Source organism: Molothrus aeneus, chromosome 6 (assembly GCF_037042795.1).
Source record: "Molothrus aeneus isolate 106 chromosome 6, BPBGC_Maene_1.0, whole genome shotgun sequence".
NCBI lineage: Eukaryota > Metazoa > Chordata > Aves > Passeriformes > Icteridae > Molothrus > Molothrus aeneus.
In genome coordinates this window covers 17,904,982-17,922,704 of record NC_089651.1, presented here as the reverse complement: position 1 = coordinate 17,922,704, position 17,723 = coordinate 17,904,982, and the positions used below count along the sequence as shown (strand labels likewise).

General features: G+C 46.3%; 1 protein-coding gene across 3 annotated transcripts in view; it reads left to right on the top strand.

Moving 5' to 3' along the window:
- Positions 1–17,723, top strand: part of CD151 (CD151 molecule (Raph blood group)) — a 31,708-nt gene that overhangs the window by 1,504 nt on the left and 12,481 nt on the right. For 2 of the 3 annotated variants that reach the window (XM_066551753.1, XM_066551751.1), the window contains exons 2-3: positions 11,476–11,596; positions 16,880–16,983. In XM_066551753.1, the coding sequence (XP_066407850.1) occupies positions 16,900–16,983 (84 nt within the window). In that variant the 5' untranslated portion in view covers positions 11,476–11,596; positions 16,880–16,899. The remainder of the gene's footprint in view (positions 1–11,475; positions 11,597–16,879; positions 16,984–17,723) is intronic. The other variant, XM_066551752.1, reaches the window with a different exon arrangement.

Sequence of the window (17,723 nt, the reverse complement as noted above, 5' to 3'; positions counted from 1 at the left end):
GCTGCGAGCTGGAGGAGGTGGCAGCTTTGAGCTCCTCCATGTAATTCACCTCAGATCATATCCTTGCCATGTAGTTTGCTGATGAGGTCTTTGAGTTCCCAGCCTGTATTTACTTCTGGTCATATGCTGTATTTCTGCAAAAAGTGTGTTTCATTCCAAACTGTTGCTTGTGTTTATTGTCCTGTGGCTTCTGCAGTGGAGGAGAATTGGAGAATTGGAGAATTGGAGACTCCTCCAATTGCCTGCTAGAAGTCCTGGCACTCCCTCTGTATGCTGGCTTCAGGGATCAATGACAAGATGCTTTTTCTGAGTGCTTGAATGTCCAGTGTGTGACATTTCATTTTGCTCTGGCGTCTGAGGTGCTTAATCCCTCTTGTGGTACATTTTGTGAGAGTTTAACCAGTTTTATTTCTCCTACCTCAAAGCAGGTGTGTTAAAGGGGTTTTATTTGCTACTTGCAGTGCAGCGTCCGAAAGTTTCTCTCTTTGGGTGTGATACATTCTTCAATAAGGGGGTGGAAGAAAGCTGCTGGTATTCCCTGTCAAGCAAAAATGCTTGGTGGGAGTGGCTGTGAAGGGCTCTCTTCCCTTAGGAACTTTCCAGCAGGCCTATCATTCCCAGCAAATAAAACTTGTATCCTGACTTGAACATGTTTCCATCACACATGCATAGAAGGCAACAACTTCCTTGCTCTTGAGACAGCCCTGAGGGGGTTGATGAGAGAGCAGGTTATCCCACAGGCAAATTCACTTGTTCCCTCTGCATAGTTTGGCTTCTTAGCTCAGGAATGCATTGAACTGTTGGTTATGGATGGAAGGAAAATATGTGTTTACATGTGTTTGTTTGTGTAACATCTTTTATCACCATGTCTGATAGTCTGCTTGTGGCAGACTATCCTGTCTGGCATTTCCAGGTAATTTGATCATTTATAAAGCAATCATACTGTCCCTCTGTTCTTCTTGTGCCTTCTAAGGCAGAAGCTTAGAAAGAAAAAGATTGACAGCCTCTGAAAAACAAAAAGGGTAGCTGTGCTTTTTCATGTCCCAGGTTACCATTACTTTCCCCAGTGGCCTCATCAGCCTTGTTTCTTAAGCCTTCTGAGAGGATGTTCTGCCCCTCAACTCGACTTTCTGCTCTTGAGCTCAACACTGGGTTATCTCCAGCTCTCCCTGGGCATGTGCACTGACAGCTGAGGTCATGGAAAGCCTGAGGGAGGGATGCTCCTAGAAGTGACAGCTCATCTCAGCTTCTCTGGCTTTGAGGAACAGAAGCTTGAGTCTCCCTGGTTGTTTAAAAACCTTCAAGATCCTAAGAGTGCAGACCAGGTCTCCTTCTGTCTCATGTGCTCATCCTTCATTTCAGACACTGAATGTGGCTTTTCTTTGCCACAGCAGAGCTGAAATGAAATAAAGAGTGTCACTATAAAACCATCCCATTTTCCCATCCTTTTTTATATGTGCATTTTGATAGAGCTTTTCCCCAGGATGGTGACCATTTTCCCAGTCTGTGAGAAATGTGCTTTTCCCTGCTACCCTGTGTCTGAAGCCAAGGTGTGGAGGGAGAAATGAGGAATGGCAGGTGTGTGGAGTGGAGATGAGGTGTTCTGTAGATCTGTGGAGAGTGCATCATTCCATCCCTCCCCACAGCACAGAAGCTGTTGGCTGCCAGGCCCTCTTGGCAGGGATCTGCCCTATAGTAGCAGCACTGCTGATGGGCATCTCTCTTCAGTGCTCCTTTCTGTCCTGCCTGCCAGACTCCTCTGGTTGTGATCTCACAGCCTGGGATCCTGGGGAGTGGATTCAGGGAGTCCTACTGAGTCCTGTGTCCTGGCTGCTGGCAGTAATAAAACTCTTGGCAAAATGAGGAGGAGAGTGATGACTATTTTCCACTCCTGGAATTTCATGTCTGAGTAAGAGATATGTTTTGGGGTCTGGGCATTTGGGTGTGACCAGCTTGGTCCATGTTTCTATCCTGCGTTTCTTGTGCTGGTCAGGCAGTTGGGAAACTGCTGTGCAGCTCTGTATGGCCAGAGTGCAGTAAGCTCAACATGGGACTGAAAGTGTGTCCAGATCCTTAGAAGGATGCAAGCATGAATTGATGCCATGACATGCCAGCTGGGCTTTTCATGGAGTTACATATATATATATATATATATATATATATATATATCTGTGTGTGTGTGTATTTCATGCATGCTTTTGATGCCAGTAGTGGTGGACATTATTGAAGGCAGGATACTGGTTTAGTGGGATAAGGAAGAACATCAGGAATTCTGTTCTACAACAGTTGAGGGAGGGTCCTTGGCAGCTGTTTAAATTCATTTGGGTGCTGATCTACAGGCACTGTCTCTAGGGTGCAGCCAAGCAAATACACACGGTGCAGCTCTGATGGATGTTGCATTGCCTGCATCCCTGTAGGCTGCCATGGAGCTGCCTTTCCTTCCTGCTGAGGTGAGTGCATCCCAGAGAGGAAGTGTGGAGGATGTGGGGTGTGGCATGGCCTCTTAAGAGAGGTGGAAATGAGATGTGTGGGAGGTGCAAGAGAGGATGTTGCTCAGACCCACAGGTTGTTCCTGGTGGTGGTAATGAGGCTTCATAAAGAAAAGCTGAGGCAGCAGAAGTCGGTGACATAAAATGTTTGGCATTGGCCATTGTTTCTTATCTGTGGTGGGTGCCAGATCTGGATACAAAAGGAGCAAAGTTCACTTGTTCAACCCAGGTTTTCTTTACTTTTATAAGAAAGAAAGTAGCACGGGGAGCTGAGGCAGTGGGAAGAGTTGTAAGGGTGAGTGCCTGTGCTTTGGTGGAACCTGTCCTTGTAGCTGTGATGTGGAAGATGGACGCTCTTAAGGCACGGTGGAGTTGGGCTGAAATTTGCAGCATGTTTCCCAGATGTCTCTGCACTGTAGAAGCAGGGTAGGTTTAAAGGAAGAAACACCCTTTGGAGATACTGTGGGAGAAAGATCTGCTGTGCTGTACAAATGGACGAGGTGAAAACGTGTCTGATACCTCACCCTAGAACACTTCTGCTCCTATGGGGAAGAAGTGGACAGGAGAAAGATCAAGCAGATGATTACTATTTTACACTATTGGCATTGCCTGGTGGAATGACAGGTGTGTTTTAGAGTCTGGGCTGCATTTGGATCTTGCTGATCTTGCTGGACTGTCCAGTCCCAGCCAGAAGAGTGCTGTACAGCTCGGAAGGTGCATCTCAGACAGCAGTGCAATCAGCTCAACACAGACTGAAAGTAGTCCTTGGCAGCTCTTTCATTACAAGCATATGATTTACCAGCATAGCTGGAGGATGAACAATGGATTAATTGGCTCATTCACTAATGAAATTTAGTTAAAACTGGGACCAAGAGTGGTTTGGGGTAGGAATTACTGTGGGAGGTAGGAATTAGTGTGGGAGAGGTTTCTGTTTTGTCTGGAATGAGTGGCTGACCTGTTATCTGCTAGAGGAGCAGCCACAATGCCTCTGTGGTTTTTAGGGAGTACTCTGACCCTCACTGTCCATCACGGTGCAACAATGAAGAAAATAAGGAGGAAGGATGGTTTTGGTGAAATTTATCTCCTGTCAGAGCCAACTGGCAGATGGCAGCCATGATGACATTTCTGACATGCCAGGCAGTGAGCAGGACTTTTGTAGTGTCTGACAAGGCTGGTGTGAGTCATGGCTTGTGAATGTCAGTATTTCTTCTTAGCTTTGGTGGAATCCAGAAGGGAGGAATTCATATCCCACATCTCACCCCCACACTGCCCTGGGAGCAGAGATGGTTGGCTGCTTTTCTCCATGGTCAGCGCTGCATGCAGAGCTCCCAGGGAGGTGGTGGGGCGCTGTGTGTGCCATCACAGGGGTGTACAGTGAGTGCAGAAGCCAGGCACATGGACACGTGGGAGCAGGAAAGAGTCTCCTGGTTCTGTGTCGGGTGCTGCGTGCAAGGAGTGCATGGACGGGAAATTGTTGGGCTTTGTGCTTGTGGTTTTGGCTGTTGAAGCATAGAAAGGGTGAGTCCAGTCCTGTGTGGAAGTACCACTTGCTGAGGAGTTGGTTGCAGGTTCCCCCTTGTATGTGGAATTAGCCCTTTTCCATCTTTGCTGGGAGACTTGGCTAAAGGTGAGAGGTCTGCTGGAGGTGAGGAGACATCTGGTGTGGTCTCCATTGTGCCTTGTCCTGGAGGGTTTTTTAAAGGACATATTTCTTGTTATTGGGAGGACCTCCTCCTATATTTGGGGAGGAAGAACTGTCAGGCTGGTTCCTGCACCTTTGAGTCCCAGTTGTCAGGGTTTTTTTCCTTCTCCTGAGCAGGGAAAGAGTGCATGTGTCCGGCTGAGCTCATGTTTGAGGAATGAGGCTGTGCTCAGCCTCAGAAACGGGCTCTGGAGAGACAAACAAAAGCCTGTTCTGTCCATTGTGCACCCCACAGGGCTCACCTCTGGTGTATGCAGTGTGTCTGAGACAGGATGAAAAAAGGGAACTTAAACCGCTGTGCCTAGACCGGGACAAGATGGTCATTGCTGACTTCACTGGGCTGTTTGCCCTCAGGCACTCTGGAACGGTGCATCCTTCTCACAGGTGTGCTGCTAGAAGCCTGGGAGGAGGGAAAAGCAGACAGTTGCAGAGGAAAACCTCTGCTTTCACTGGCATCATGAGCTTTACTTTGGCTGCAACTGTCTCCATGTGGAAGAGAACCCCCTTGTAGGAAAAAGGGGTTTATTGTTTGCTACTTCATAGAGAATTTTAACAATCTTTTAAGAAAAAAAGAAGGGAGGGGGAAGCCAACTTAGATGAGAGCAGTGAGAGTAGCCAAAATAAATTATTGTAGTTACATCAATGTGATTCTTATCAATAGCACATTTACAGGAGGATAAGTGGGAATATAATTAAAAGTTATCAGTGGGAAGCTGATTTCCCTCTGTATGAGAGCACAACTGCTGTGGATCATCAGTATTCTCATAATTTTTGACACTGATAACCATGTGTGGCCAGCTCTGGTCCCCTCTCCCTGCATTATCCTGCCCTGGACAGTCAGAGCTAGAACACTCTTTTGATTGAGGTGAGTAATAGGAGGAAAATTTTCTGTGCTCGAATTGACCTGGTTATTTCCAGCATGGATTTTAGGGTTTTTCTAAATTCTTCAAAAGCAAGAGATAAGTTTTGTTTTCTGGGTTCCTCTATCCTTGTCTATGCTAGAGGAACCTCATTTTCACAGTGGGCATTTAGTATTGAAGATAGTGACTTGGTTTCTTCAGAAACTTTTGACTGTGTTGTTCTTAGATTTTCTCTTGGGTATGTTTTGCTTTTAATACCTAAAGACTTACTGAGAGTCTTAACCTACAAGTGAGCTTGCTTTTCCCCTCCTGCTCACTAATGGCATTGGGTGAATTGAAAGATGGATGAGTCTGCCCAGCAACGGAGAGCAAAGTGCTCTGCTGCTTTCTGCTGAGCTCAAAGAAGCCTGGATGCTGGGGATGTGCCAGTTATGTTTTTAGAGTCTCCTGAGGGAACAAAGTATGGTTTCTGCCATCTCCTGAGGTATTCTTGAGTCTTCTTGGTATTTGAGGGTTATTCCAGGGTAGAATGTGCTACAGTAGAATATAGAGTGGACTGCGTCTAGACTTTAAATGTTAAGCTTTAAAATAACAGATCAGATGAGATGATAATGGTTCCTCCTGACTTGAAAATTGACCTCTAAGGTGGATGGGGTGGTTGCAGGGAGGATTAAGTTTCAAAGTAATTTTAGGCTTTCCTTTGTTGAAGCTTCTTCATAGAGTCCTAAGTTAACAGGAGGGTGGTTTGGTGGAGAAATCCCCTTCAGCATTTTCCTGCTTCCTTTGAAGTCCAGCTGTTTTGTGCTGGCATCTGTTAGAACCCTTTCCCCCTTTCTTTTCCTTGCCAGCTCTAAATGAAGTGGATGATTACACTGTCATGGTTTAACCCCAGCCAGCAATTATGTACCCTGCAACCACTCCTTCCTCATGCCCCTGCCCTGATGGGAAGGGGTGAAGAATTAGTAAAATAATATAATTAAAAGTTATGGATTGTGATAAGAACAATTTATCAACTGAACCAATGTAAAATATAATTATAGTAGTAATAATTTTAATAATAACAATAGTAGTAATGAAGAGGAGATTGAGAGAGGAATAAATCCCAAGAAACAGAAATGACGCACACACAACTCTGTGGCCCATCCCACAGCAGTGACCAGCAGCTCCAGGCCAGCTCCCCCCAGTTTATATCCTGAGTCTGACATTCTATGGCATGGAACATCCCTTTGGCCACTTTGGATCTGCTGTCCTGGCCATGGTGTTTTCCTTCCTGTGCACCTCCTTAATGGCAGAGCATGGGAAAGGGACAAGTCCTTGATCTAGAGTAAGCACTGCTTAGCAACAACCAAAACATGTTTGTTATCAACATTGTTATCCTACTAAATCCAAACCACAGCACCGCACCGGCGACTAAGGGGAGCACTGACTGTATCCCAGCCAAAACCAGGACATACACTGAGACAGACTGGCCAAAGTTGCTGTGCTGATTATGGCTGTGTACCCTTCATGGAGAGCTGCCCTTTGCCTGTGCCTTGGCTCGAAGCTGCAGAGAGGAGCAGAGCAAGCCCAGCTCCCCGTGGTGCCACCGGCACAGCCGGGTGTTTCAGGGAAGCCGTGGATGCCATGGGGCTGGGGGGTTTCTTTGGAGCTTAGTGGTGCGTGCTGTGGAGCCAGGGAGTTCTTTGTAGCCTGTGTCCTGCTGCCAGCCTTGGGGAAGGGCCAGCCAGGAATTGCCTGGAGGCAGCCCTTGCCTCCCGGTTGTTTATCCACATGCTGGTGCCTCCCGGTCAAGTTTGCAGGCTGCTCCAAAAACAGCTGCGTAAATGGTTTTGGTGGAGTCATTAAAACGTGCTGCACAAGGGCAGGGCAGAAGGGGGAGGAATGTTTTATTTTTGGCTGGGAGTTGTTTAATTTTACTGGAAGAACGATCCTTTTCAAGGCAGCCTTATGTAGCGTTGATTGAGCATTGTTTCCAGCACTGCTCCTATAGCAACAGGAGAGAGAGAGCTCCTATGAACTTCGACTTACAGCTCTGGGAAATTAAATGTCATTTAATTGCCCTTGACTGCTGCTTGATATTTGATCTGACTCTAATAAAGTGATTTTAGCTGTGGAGAGGAATATAATTCCTCAAATCGTTCAGTGACCACTTCAGAACACCTCCAGAGACAATGTTACTGGGGATGTATATAAGGACTGATGGTCAGAAGAGATTTCTTGTCCATTCGTGGTGCTGCTGTTAGAAAAGTGTGTATTTCCGGATGTGAGTGCTCCCACATGAGGATATCCTGTGTAGAAAATGATGTTCCCTTTTCTGTCTGTGTGCCAGTGCACTGCAAAGTGCATCACCCCATTCCTGGTACAGCAGGTACCTGCTCCACTGCTGGCATGCTCAGGTTTGCTCTGGCATGGCTGGCACCAGTCCTGAGCTAATCAGCAACAGGTCTGAAGCAGTAAGAATGTTAACCTTGGTTTCCACTGCCAAATCCCTTGTCAACTGCTTTTAAAATGTGATTTTAGTGGAGTTCACTCTGAGGCAGGCTGCCTGGGAAAGATGTGTAGGATGACTCCAGAGACTTGCTTTCCTTCTTTGCACCACAGAAAGTGAGAACAGGACCAACTGGCTCAAAACAAAACAAGTTTTGTACAAAAGCTAGAGCTAGTGTGGATTTTTGTGCACCTCTTGCTTTGTGCTGTTTGCAGTCAGGTGTCTTGGGCACAGGCAAGGCAGTGAGTGCTAACAAATAACTTGAAAACTTTATGGTTTATAAGGTCTTATAAAGCATTGGTCTTCCAGAAGACAGGACAGCTTGGCTGCTGGAGGATGGATGTTGAGGAGGGGAAATTCACCCCTTCTCTCTGCTGGGAGAGGCACTTAATCTCTCTGTGCTCCTGTTATAACCTGCTCTCTTTTTTCTTTATTGGGGTTCTTTGAGGAGGCAGAGGATCTTTCAGGCAGTGAGATTAGAGAACACTGTGATTGAGAGGCTAGAGATGTACCTTGTAGGGCACACAAATTGCCTGCTCTCTCTTCCAAATACTGCTGCATAAGTTTTTAAGAGTGGGATTTTAAGCCCTATGATTTGTTTGTGAGTTTGGCGCAGTGAAGATGACAATCTGCCATGGGATATGCACCTGACACTGTGGGGAGGTAGAAAATCTACTGGCTTTTAGGTGGGCACCTTTTCAATGTAGAGATTTATAGGGAACAAAAGTGCACTGAGACTGCAGCCAAATTTTGAGTCACTGTGAAGTAGCTACAATGCAGCACGTGCTCTGTGGTTAGTCTTTGCCCTCAGCTCAAACCACTGTGTAAAAACCCAGCTTTTTGCAGAGAGTGAAAAAATGGTTATCACTGCTACATTATTTGGAGAGTGCTTTGAATAGGCTTTGTGGATGCTGGGAGGATTTCCATCTTCCCAGGACTTTTAGTGCTTGTTGACTTGGTTCTAGTACTGGCATGGCTACAGGGCAGGGAGGTTTTGTGAGCACTCTCTGAAAACACTGAGAACCCAGTGGCTTTGCTTCTGAGCACTGGGCTCAAAATGAATAGGATGAATAGGAAGATAATGAATAGGAAGGGATCAGGCAGAAAGCTGATTCGGCACAAAATGTTTTGTTTAGAAATGTGGTTTAATGCTACTGGTAAATTCTCCAGTGCAGACAAAGCCCTGCTTAAAAATAAAAAGAAAAAAAGGAAAAGAAAACCTGAAACAAAAAGAACCCCACAATGCCCATGAGCAGGTTGGGAAAACAGAGTTTAAAATACCAATAGTGGGCTGCAGTGAAGAGTTTGCCTTGTCTGTTGGCTGACCCTGACCTATCTGAACTATTGCTCCTTGTTGTGTCAAACCCTCATTGCTATGAGCTCTCTGCAAACTTAGCCAGGCACTGATTTCTGCAGCTTCCAGTGGGAGAAAAGAGAAGGTTATTGTTCCTCTCCTCAGCTCAATGATGGGTGAAGTGGTTCCTGTGTATAAATAGTGTGAAGTGCTTTGGGATCCTTCAGGATAAAGGAGGCCTTGTGGGATACAAGAGGAGGTTGTTTGACGCAGAAGGAGTTTCTCTTGGTCACACAGTGGGTGCTGGTCTCTGCCTGCCTTCTAGCTCCTGATGGGGACTAGGTCCTTGGAGGGGCTGCTTGTTTCCCTGCTTTCCCACTTCTGGGAGTAGGAGACATGGGGTTTGTGCTCTCAGGTTGTGGCTGAGTGAATGTTTTGTCAGGGAAGGGCTTTTTGTTTGCTCTGTAGTGAAACAGTGCTAGGGTACAGACACACAGTCCCAGGCACGCTCGATCACTCTTATCTTACTCTCTTATGCTTTCTTTTCTTAATGGTTGTAAAATTGGTTTTATGCCAAGGTCCTTGTTATCCTCAAAGATTCTGCAGCCAGGCATTGCCTCACCCAGTTTGGCTAACCCCCTCATAAAACACTTAATTTGCAGGTATGTGGGTGGTGCTGAACATGTAAATCCTTGCTGAGTTTGAAATTTATGCTTGTTGTTATTTATGCTTCAGTAAGCCCCTCCCCTGGGGGAGTAAACAGTCTTGAAAATATGAATGAAAGGTCTGAATGCTCTTCTCTGCAGAGACAGTCTTGTCTCAAAGAGCAGGTGACTGCTCAGGTGTACTAGGCATGCAGCTCCTCTCTGGATACTTGGCTCTTATCAAAATGAGCAGGAGTATGGAGGCTGCATCTCTCTTGAGGGGTCTATGCAAAACACAGCACCTTGAGCCAGGGCAGAAGAAAGGAGGGATTTGGCAAGCATTCTGAGGGGTGACAGCAGGGCTGTCATGTGCCCATGGAGATGTTGCTTTGACACAGACTGTTGATATGAGATCCTCCCAGGCTCCCAGAATGGGAACAAACTTACCCTCTCTGAGTTCTTTGGAAAAGTGCTCTCCCAGTCAAGAGGTAGGGTCAAGCAGGGTCTGCCAAAGATGTCAAGAAGGAGGGATTTTGACCAAAATCTGTTCTGTGTACCTGTCCCCCCTCTCCCCTCTAAATTTAAATGACAATTCTTTAGAAGGAGCTTTTCCTCCTCTGTGGATGCCTGACTTATGTTTTGCATTCTCCCCAGTCCAAGGCACAAGTACTTTGACTTTGCAGCACGTTCCAAAATGCTGAGATGGAAAACAAAAGCATTGAGCTTTATGTCCTGGATCAGCTTTCCCTTCTGAAAAGCCAGGAGTGTGGGAGCTGCATGAAGCAGATGAGTAAAGGGCAGGGCACTAGGGCTGGTCTTGGAGAGCTTGGGCTCAGCCTCGGGAGGATTAAGAACTATTGCTTGCCTTCTAGGTGACTGTGCCTTTTCTCCTCTCCCTAGCTCCTCAGAAAGTTCCCTTATCTGACTTTTAATTAACAAGCCCAAGAACTTGGTTTGGCCTACTTTCCAGTGGTGCAAGAAATGGCATTTCCACTTGTGTCTCTGAAGAGCTGTTTTTGTGGTCTAGAGGCTGTGTAGTAATGTAAATCAACAAATTTCTGGCTCTTATTGGCATCATTTTTCATAGGGAATGGAAGCAGGGGTAATCCAAGCTGGTTATAAAAGAAGATGTGTTGCTAGTTTGGGACCCTCTACCTTAGAAAAGCAGAGAAAAGAAAGGATGCTAGAGGCTGTTTGCCAGTACAGCAGCCTTAATGCAGCCTAGCTGCCTCCACAGAAGTGACAAGCCATGGGATGACACACCAAGGTCAGAGGGATGGAGTGCTAGCAAGGGCCCTCAGCCTGTTGCTCTGCCATGTGCTGGGTACACTGGAGGATATTTCTAAAAAGGTGATGTGGCTGACAGCCCAGGTGAGGTGTCTGGTACACTCAGTGTGGGCGACAAACGGGAGGACCTGGAAGCCACTGTGCTGCTAGAAAGCCACAACCTACCTGCCATGAGTGAATCTTGATGGGATGAATCCCATGACTGGAGTGTGGCTATCAGTGGCTACATGGCTTCATCAAGGGAGAGCTGAGGAAAGAGAGAGGATGGGGTTGCTCATGACCAGGTTGAAAACTTGATCACTTGGAGGCACTAACACCAAGAAGGGCTTTGCACTGCACAGAAGGATCTTCCTGAGCTTTCTCATGGAGTTGCTTTCAGGCCTTTTCCAACAGAATGAGCTGTCATTTTGTGTACACAGCCTTGACAGAATTGATAGCAGCTTTTACAGGATGCAGCAGTAAATACAAACCTGTCCTGACAGCTTTCTACCAGCAGAAGATATTCATGCTCCCCCCTGCTGCAGTTAAGCTCTTCCCTGTTATCCAGTGCACACTTTGCACTTTAATCAAATGCATTCATAAGAGTTATTCTGAAATCATGGGCTCTCTACTTAAAGGACTTGATGGCAAGGCATATAATCATATATTGATTTCAGAATAGTCTTTGGCATAGTTCATGATTCTCTGCATCTCTCTTCTTTTTTCCTTCAGCTTTCCGCTTTCCTAAATCCAGCAGCAGACTAGAGCCAGCAAGAAGAGAGGGGGTGGAAAAAAGCCTTTGAAGAGGACTGAACATTTGCACTGGTGCTGTCACCTGCTTTGGTGGTGAAAGGTCAGTGTCAAGACTGCTGATCCATGTTGCCTGTCAGTTTGGGGTGGATAATGGCACACGGTCTGAATTTGACCTCTTTACCTGCAAGCTTTAGAATTCCTCTCCTGGGAAGGCTTTACTTAAGTTACTTTTAGCTGCTTTCTGGCAGCTGGAGGCCCTTTCTGAGGATGTTCAGAGGGGTAGGTAAAGTGTCAGTGGTAATGTTTTCATCTTACAGAGAGGGAACTCAAGAGAGGTCATGCTTCCAAAGGCTGGAGTTTAGCCTTGACGAAGAATGTCAGTGAGTTTGCTGAAGATTAAAGTTCTTGGCCCACACCTGCACTGCACATACCAAGGGAAGGATGTCTGCTTTGTTTGCTGATGGCTGCCAGGGTTATCTGGCCCAGCTCACGTCGTCTCCAGTGGAACATTTCCCTCCAAGCCAGCAGTGTGCACAGTGGTTGCACTTTTGTTACAGCATAGGTGCAGTGGGATTTCCTGCAGCAAGTCTTTCTTATGTGCTTTGGCAAAGGTGTTAGAAGTTATCTAAGTTGTGGTGTGTGAGTTATCTGTGGAATAGTTGTCACTGATGTGTTGGATACCAATTTGCTTGCTATCACTCAAAAATCAATACTTTTAAATAATGATGCTTTTAATGGCCTGGGAGCTATTCATTTTCTTTGGCATTATTTCTTTCCCATCTGTCATTTGCTGCTTTAGGGCAGGTTGTGCAGAAAAAGCCTGGAGGCCTGGCTTTCTTTGCTGTTTAATTAAGTGCTGTTACTGTGCAAGTTGAGGCAAATGTACCAAGCAGTGTCTGGGATGACTAAATGAATGTCTATCCAGCAGGAGAGTGTGTGTGTGTGTGTGTGCATGTCATATGCTTTCTGAGCTGGGCTGTGTGTGCATGCTTATGTGTGCCTCTGGGTCTGCAAAGAAAAATACAGTGGTGTGGTGTGGAACACACAGAGCAAGTCCTGCCATTGGAATTTTAGGTTTCACAGTTGTCTGTGCAGTGCTTGTGTTCCCAGATGCTCAGCACCCAGAACTGGAGCCATACTGCTCAACTTCTGGTGAGCTCTTGTGGTCTGGTTTGTCCTAAGGGTTCAGTCATGGTAGGATGAGAGCCCAAGAAAATCAGATATAGAATGGTTTCATGTTTGATGTGATCCCAGCCTTGCTGGCAGTCATGTACTGTATATTCTTACCCTCCTAGGAGGCTGTGGCTTGCAGTCACACAGGGCAGGATGAGCTCACTCTTTATCTCTTTTATCTTTTTGAGACATTTGCTTAGGTTTCTCCTTGCTTCACTGTTATTTCACTGTTATTCACTGTTACTCGTATATTTCATTGTTAGCATCTCTCAATCTCTGATGTATTTAAACCAGTAAGCCTCATAAATTATTGCCAAAATCGCTTTGCCAGGCATTCCTCTCATTATAAGTATGTATTTTGCTAATCATAAAAGAGGTTGTTCCAGTTCACTGGCTGAAGTAGTCTTTGCAGGCAAAAGCACTTTTGAGTCTGTGAAATCGTGTTGCTGTCGGGCTTTTGCCAATTTGCCAGTCACCTGGAGCCTGTCATGCCTCTCAGCTGGCATTCCTCCATCAGCTCAGTGCAGAGCCTCATAAAATCACTGGGTTTAGAGAAAGATGAGGGTCTTGAACTGGACAGGAAGGGAGAGGCAAGGGGTCAGACTGAGAGACTTGCCCAAATCTGTGCACAAAGTCTGTGTCAGAGTGGGAAGCTGGATTCAAGCTGTTCAACTCCCAGTTTCTTGAATTAATCTTCAGACTGTTACCCCTCCTTTTCATCTACAGGTTCTGTCACTTGTTTTTTCCTCTCAGCTTAATGCATTTTGTTTTCCCTAGAGAATTATTTCTCTCTGTCATTTCTATTGCAGTGTGTGTGTGTGGGCATTGTAGGAACCTCTTGTTGATTCTTGTGACTTCCATAAAAATACTTCTTTCCATGGTGGGACTCAATTTCACAGCCTGCATTCCTTGATTGCTTGCTGAAATTTAACTTGCTGATGAAGCTAGTGTCTGTTGGACTGGACCAAGTAAACTTCATTATGGAAATACTTTTAGTCTTCTAACCACTTTTTCAGTTAGCACAGTACTTCCCATTATGAAGCTTATGTTTAATTAATGTGTTTTTATGTAATTGTAAATATACCCTTGTGGCAGAGCTTTCCATTTCCTGTTCATCAGAGAGCTCATGTGTAATTATTGATAGTGATTCAGAACAGGTTTTTTCCACAGTGTTTAAAATAGAACAGAATTATGAGTGTTAATTACTGTTGCTGCTCCTTGTCCGGTTTCAAGAGTGATTCATATCAGTTCTGAGGGTTTGTTACAAGGATGGCTGAAGGCAAGAGACCCTGGCTCTGTCAGTGAATTCAGGATGAGGCCCTCATATTCATCCTGGTCCTGTGACACTGATCAACACCTCTGTGCTTTTTGGGACCATGAGGCTCAGAGCCTGAAGTGACCCTAAACCTGGGAAGCAGCTTGTGGTTCCCCCCTCCCACTGCTGGGGCTCCTCGGGAAAAGCCTTTCACTGTAGTCTCCTGCCCTCTCTTGCTTTCCCTGAAGACCAGGATAGCTCCCTGAAGCCTGACCCTGTCTTTGCAGGTGATGGGAGGCAGCAGATCACCCTGTGTGAGGCAAGGAGCACAAACACCATTTCCAAAAAGAGGGTCTGCAGAGCTGCCTTTCCCTGAATAGTTGGCTGGGTGAATCATTGAGCGTGCAGAGGCAGCTGGAGCCATCAGCTCTGCTCCTGGCTAGGAAGGATAGATCAGACAGGAGACAGCCCTGATTGCGTTCTGATTCATGGTCTGCCATCCCTGGTGATTCACCCTGCTTTATAAACCTGCAGCTGTTCCCTGCCAGCTTTCTGGAAACAGGCATATCCTCTCCTGCCAGCAGCGAAGCCAGGCTGCCTGAAAGGCCTGTACCCAGTGCTGGGTGCAGCAGGACCTGCAGTCTTGAGGGGGGTTTCAGACTGTCTGTCATCTGATGCAAGTACAGGCTCAGCTGTGTGTCTGCCCAGTCCTCACCCTGGACTAGATGGAGCTGTGACTGGGATTTCTGAGCTCTTGGATCAGAAGGAGGGACAAGTTAGTATCCCTTGCTAGGGGCCAGCACCTGCTGTATGGCAGTATGTAGGGGATGGATGGAAGAAAGGAAGCAATGAAGGAGGGCTGGTTCCTAAAATCCTTGGGAGCAAGAGGGAAACTGAGCCAAGGAGCCTAAGGACAGAAAGCCTGGTTAGCATCCCCTGGTCAGTCTCTGCAAGCCTGCAGTGCATGTTCCTCTACATGCAGCCCTGATATTGGAAGGGGTAGCCAGAAGTCCTGTTACTGGAAGGCATCTCTCAGATCTGGGCTGAGGTACCTGTTCTGAGTTGTGCAGGCATGTGTGGCTGCCTTGCTGCTGTCATTCTTGTTCTGTGGCTTAATGAAGCCTCTGGCAACTGTAAATCTGTCACCTTCCATGAATGCTGTGTTCTTGGGGCGTTCTCCGTTCTTCTCATGGAGAATTTGCAAGCCTGGTCAGTGCATGCAGTACCATCAGCATCCATTCCTTCCCAAAGCCCGGGGCACTTTTGTGCTGCAACATGGTAATTAATCTGAGCATTGCTGGAGGTTATGATCTCTTCTGGAGATAACTCTGAAGAGTTGTTCTCCTTGATCTGTGCCACCATCTCAGAGCTGCTCCCTTTGCCAGTGAAGCAGAATTCTGCCAACTGCTGTTGCCAGATGTTATTTCAGAGAAAAACGCTTTCTTGTGAAATGGTGATGGGGAAGGGCATGGGTGGGACTGTTGGCATGTTTGCACTCTTGCTTTTCTTGTTAGCTTCATTTGTTAGTTTCTAAAGCAGGGGCCTGGCTGGGGATTTTGAGTGGGCTGGCATGAAGCACAAGGAAATAGTTTCCTGCAAATAAAATACAGTTATGCTGCAGAATGGGCAACTGCTGTTCCCAGCCTTGATTCCTCTGGCTCTGAAGCCAGACATTAGAAGTGTGGTGGCAAAGATAATGCTGATAGTCAGCTGATGTGCAGCCTGGCTGTGTGTACCTGTTTCTCACTTTCTTTGCTGTCAGGTGTTTTGCCAAGGTAGATGAGTCTGTACTGCATACCTGGGTGTAGCTGCATTGGCTCCCTGGAGGGAGTTTGCATCACTGGTGTGAAGAAGTTTTGTTTATTAACTAAGCATGAACTCCATGCCTCTGGAAAAACGTAGAGGCTGTTTGCCTTCCTTCTTCCAGGGAAATTGCTGGTTTAGAAAAAACATTGCACTCCGATGTTGGTGCACGATGTTTGCATCATTCCTTACTGGCTGGTGTGGGAGGAAAGAGATGATTTTTTAATTGAATGCAAGTGGTGAGGATTTGGTTGCACTTCTGCATCCTGCCTCACATAGGTGATGCTGGCAGCAATACTCTGTGCAGTGCTTTTGTCCTGTCTTCCTGGTCAGGCAGTGATGAGGATATTTTTTTGAGAGGTTCAGACTTTGAGGTCTGAACAACAGGCAGAGAAGTAACGTGGAGCTGTGCTTGCTGCAGACCCACTTCTGGGAAACCTGCTCCAGGGTGCAGCAGGTCTGTAACACTGCACTGGGACTGGCTCACACCAAAATCCCATACCTTACATATCTGCAGGGGCATTTTATGCTGTCAGATCATCTGAAGCCAAGGGTTGTTTTCTTCCTCTTAGTTGCTGGGACAGTCTCTTAGTGCCCTGGAGGACAGCCAGCCAGTGAGAAGGGCCATGGAAAGTAAGCAGTGAAGAAGAGAATTAATTACTCCAACAGACTGCTGGGGTTCAAAAAGGATAGGACATCTGAACATATAACAAGTGTGTTCCCAGTTACAGTTGTAAAGATCAAAAATAGCCCAAACTTAGAGAAGGATCTATTTAAGGCAGCTGTAACTAATGCCAGTGAGAGGATAATATTATTTAGAGACAGATTATTCCATAAATATCAGAGACCAGGGTTTCTGTTGCCACCTTCAGAACAGCAGCTACAGGCTGCAGTCAGGAGCCAGACTGGGATTTTCTGGAGAGCAGGCCTGGGATTGTGTAGGTCTAGGATCTATGGATAGGAGAGCTCTTTATCTGAGTAAGCACTGTCCTGTGTCCCTGAAGTCAGCTGAATGGCTTGTTCACCAGCTTACTTCAAAAGATTGCAAGTGTTAGGTCTTGCAGGAGGAGGGTAGTGATGCTGCCCTCTGGGAGAAGTGGTGTGATGACTGACTCAAGCTTTTCTGGTTTTGGTTTGTTTTGTTTTTTTTAGGAACTTGGTGAACAAGAAAGATGCGTGAGTATACAGAAAAGAAGGAAACATGTGGGACCATCTGCCTGAAGTATCTTCTCTTCATCTTCAACTTCTTTTTCTGGGTAAGAAAACTCAGTCTGTGTCAGAGGCAATGAGGTGGCACTGCAATTTTGGGGTCAGGGGTGCAGAAATCTTGGGTGTAATGAAGTCTTTGGGAAGAAGTGCTGACGTCAGTAGGACACAGCCTTTGTCCTCTTGGGTGAAATGTCACCCCTGGGGCTTGGCTGCTCAGGCTGCAGAAGTTATGGTTTGGCACTGTAGCATGTGGCTGTTTCTAGGTCATGTTACCAAATATAGAAAATTACAGGAAGACTGAAAATAAGCCTTGATTTTTCACCTGGTTTACTTTTTCCAGAGCCTGAAGGCTCCACTGCCTTGCCATTCCTCCTCTCAAAATGGCAGAGGGAGTGCTGGCAGATGACACATACCTTCTTGCAGCTAATCCACTTTAGAGCTTCTTAGAGTCATACTTTCCACCACAAAAGTTACTGATGCCAAAGGATTGTGTTTTACTTCAGTGCATGGGACAGAGCAATGGATTGTCCAGATCAAACCTTTAAGAAAAACTGTCTGAGTTTACCAGAAGCTGCTTAAAACCCTCTGGAAGCTGAAGGTTACAAGGAGAGAGAGGACCACTAGGGATGTTAGGGATGTGGTTGGGTTCTCTGTGTTCACTTGTCACAAGGGTTAAAGTTTAGCCAGCCAGGTTGGTCATACAGATTTGACATGTTTTATGGCTACATTTGGGAAGACTGTGGTCTGAGCATGAACTGCTGTACACTGGTAGATGGTTTAGATGGCT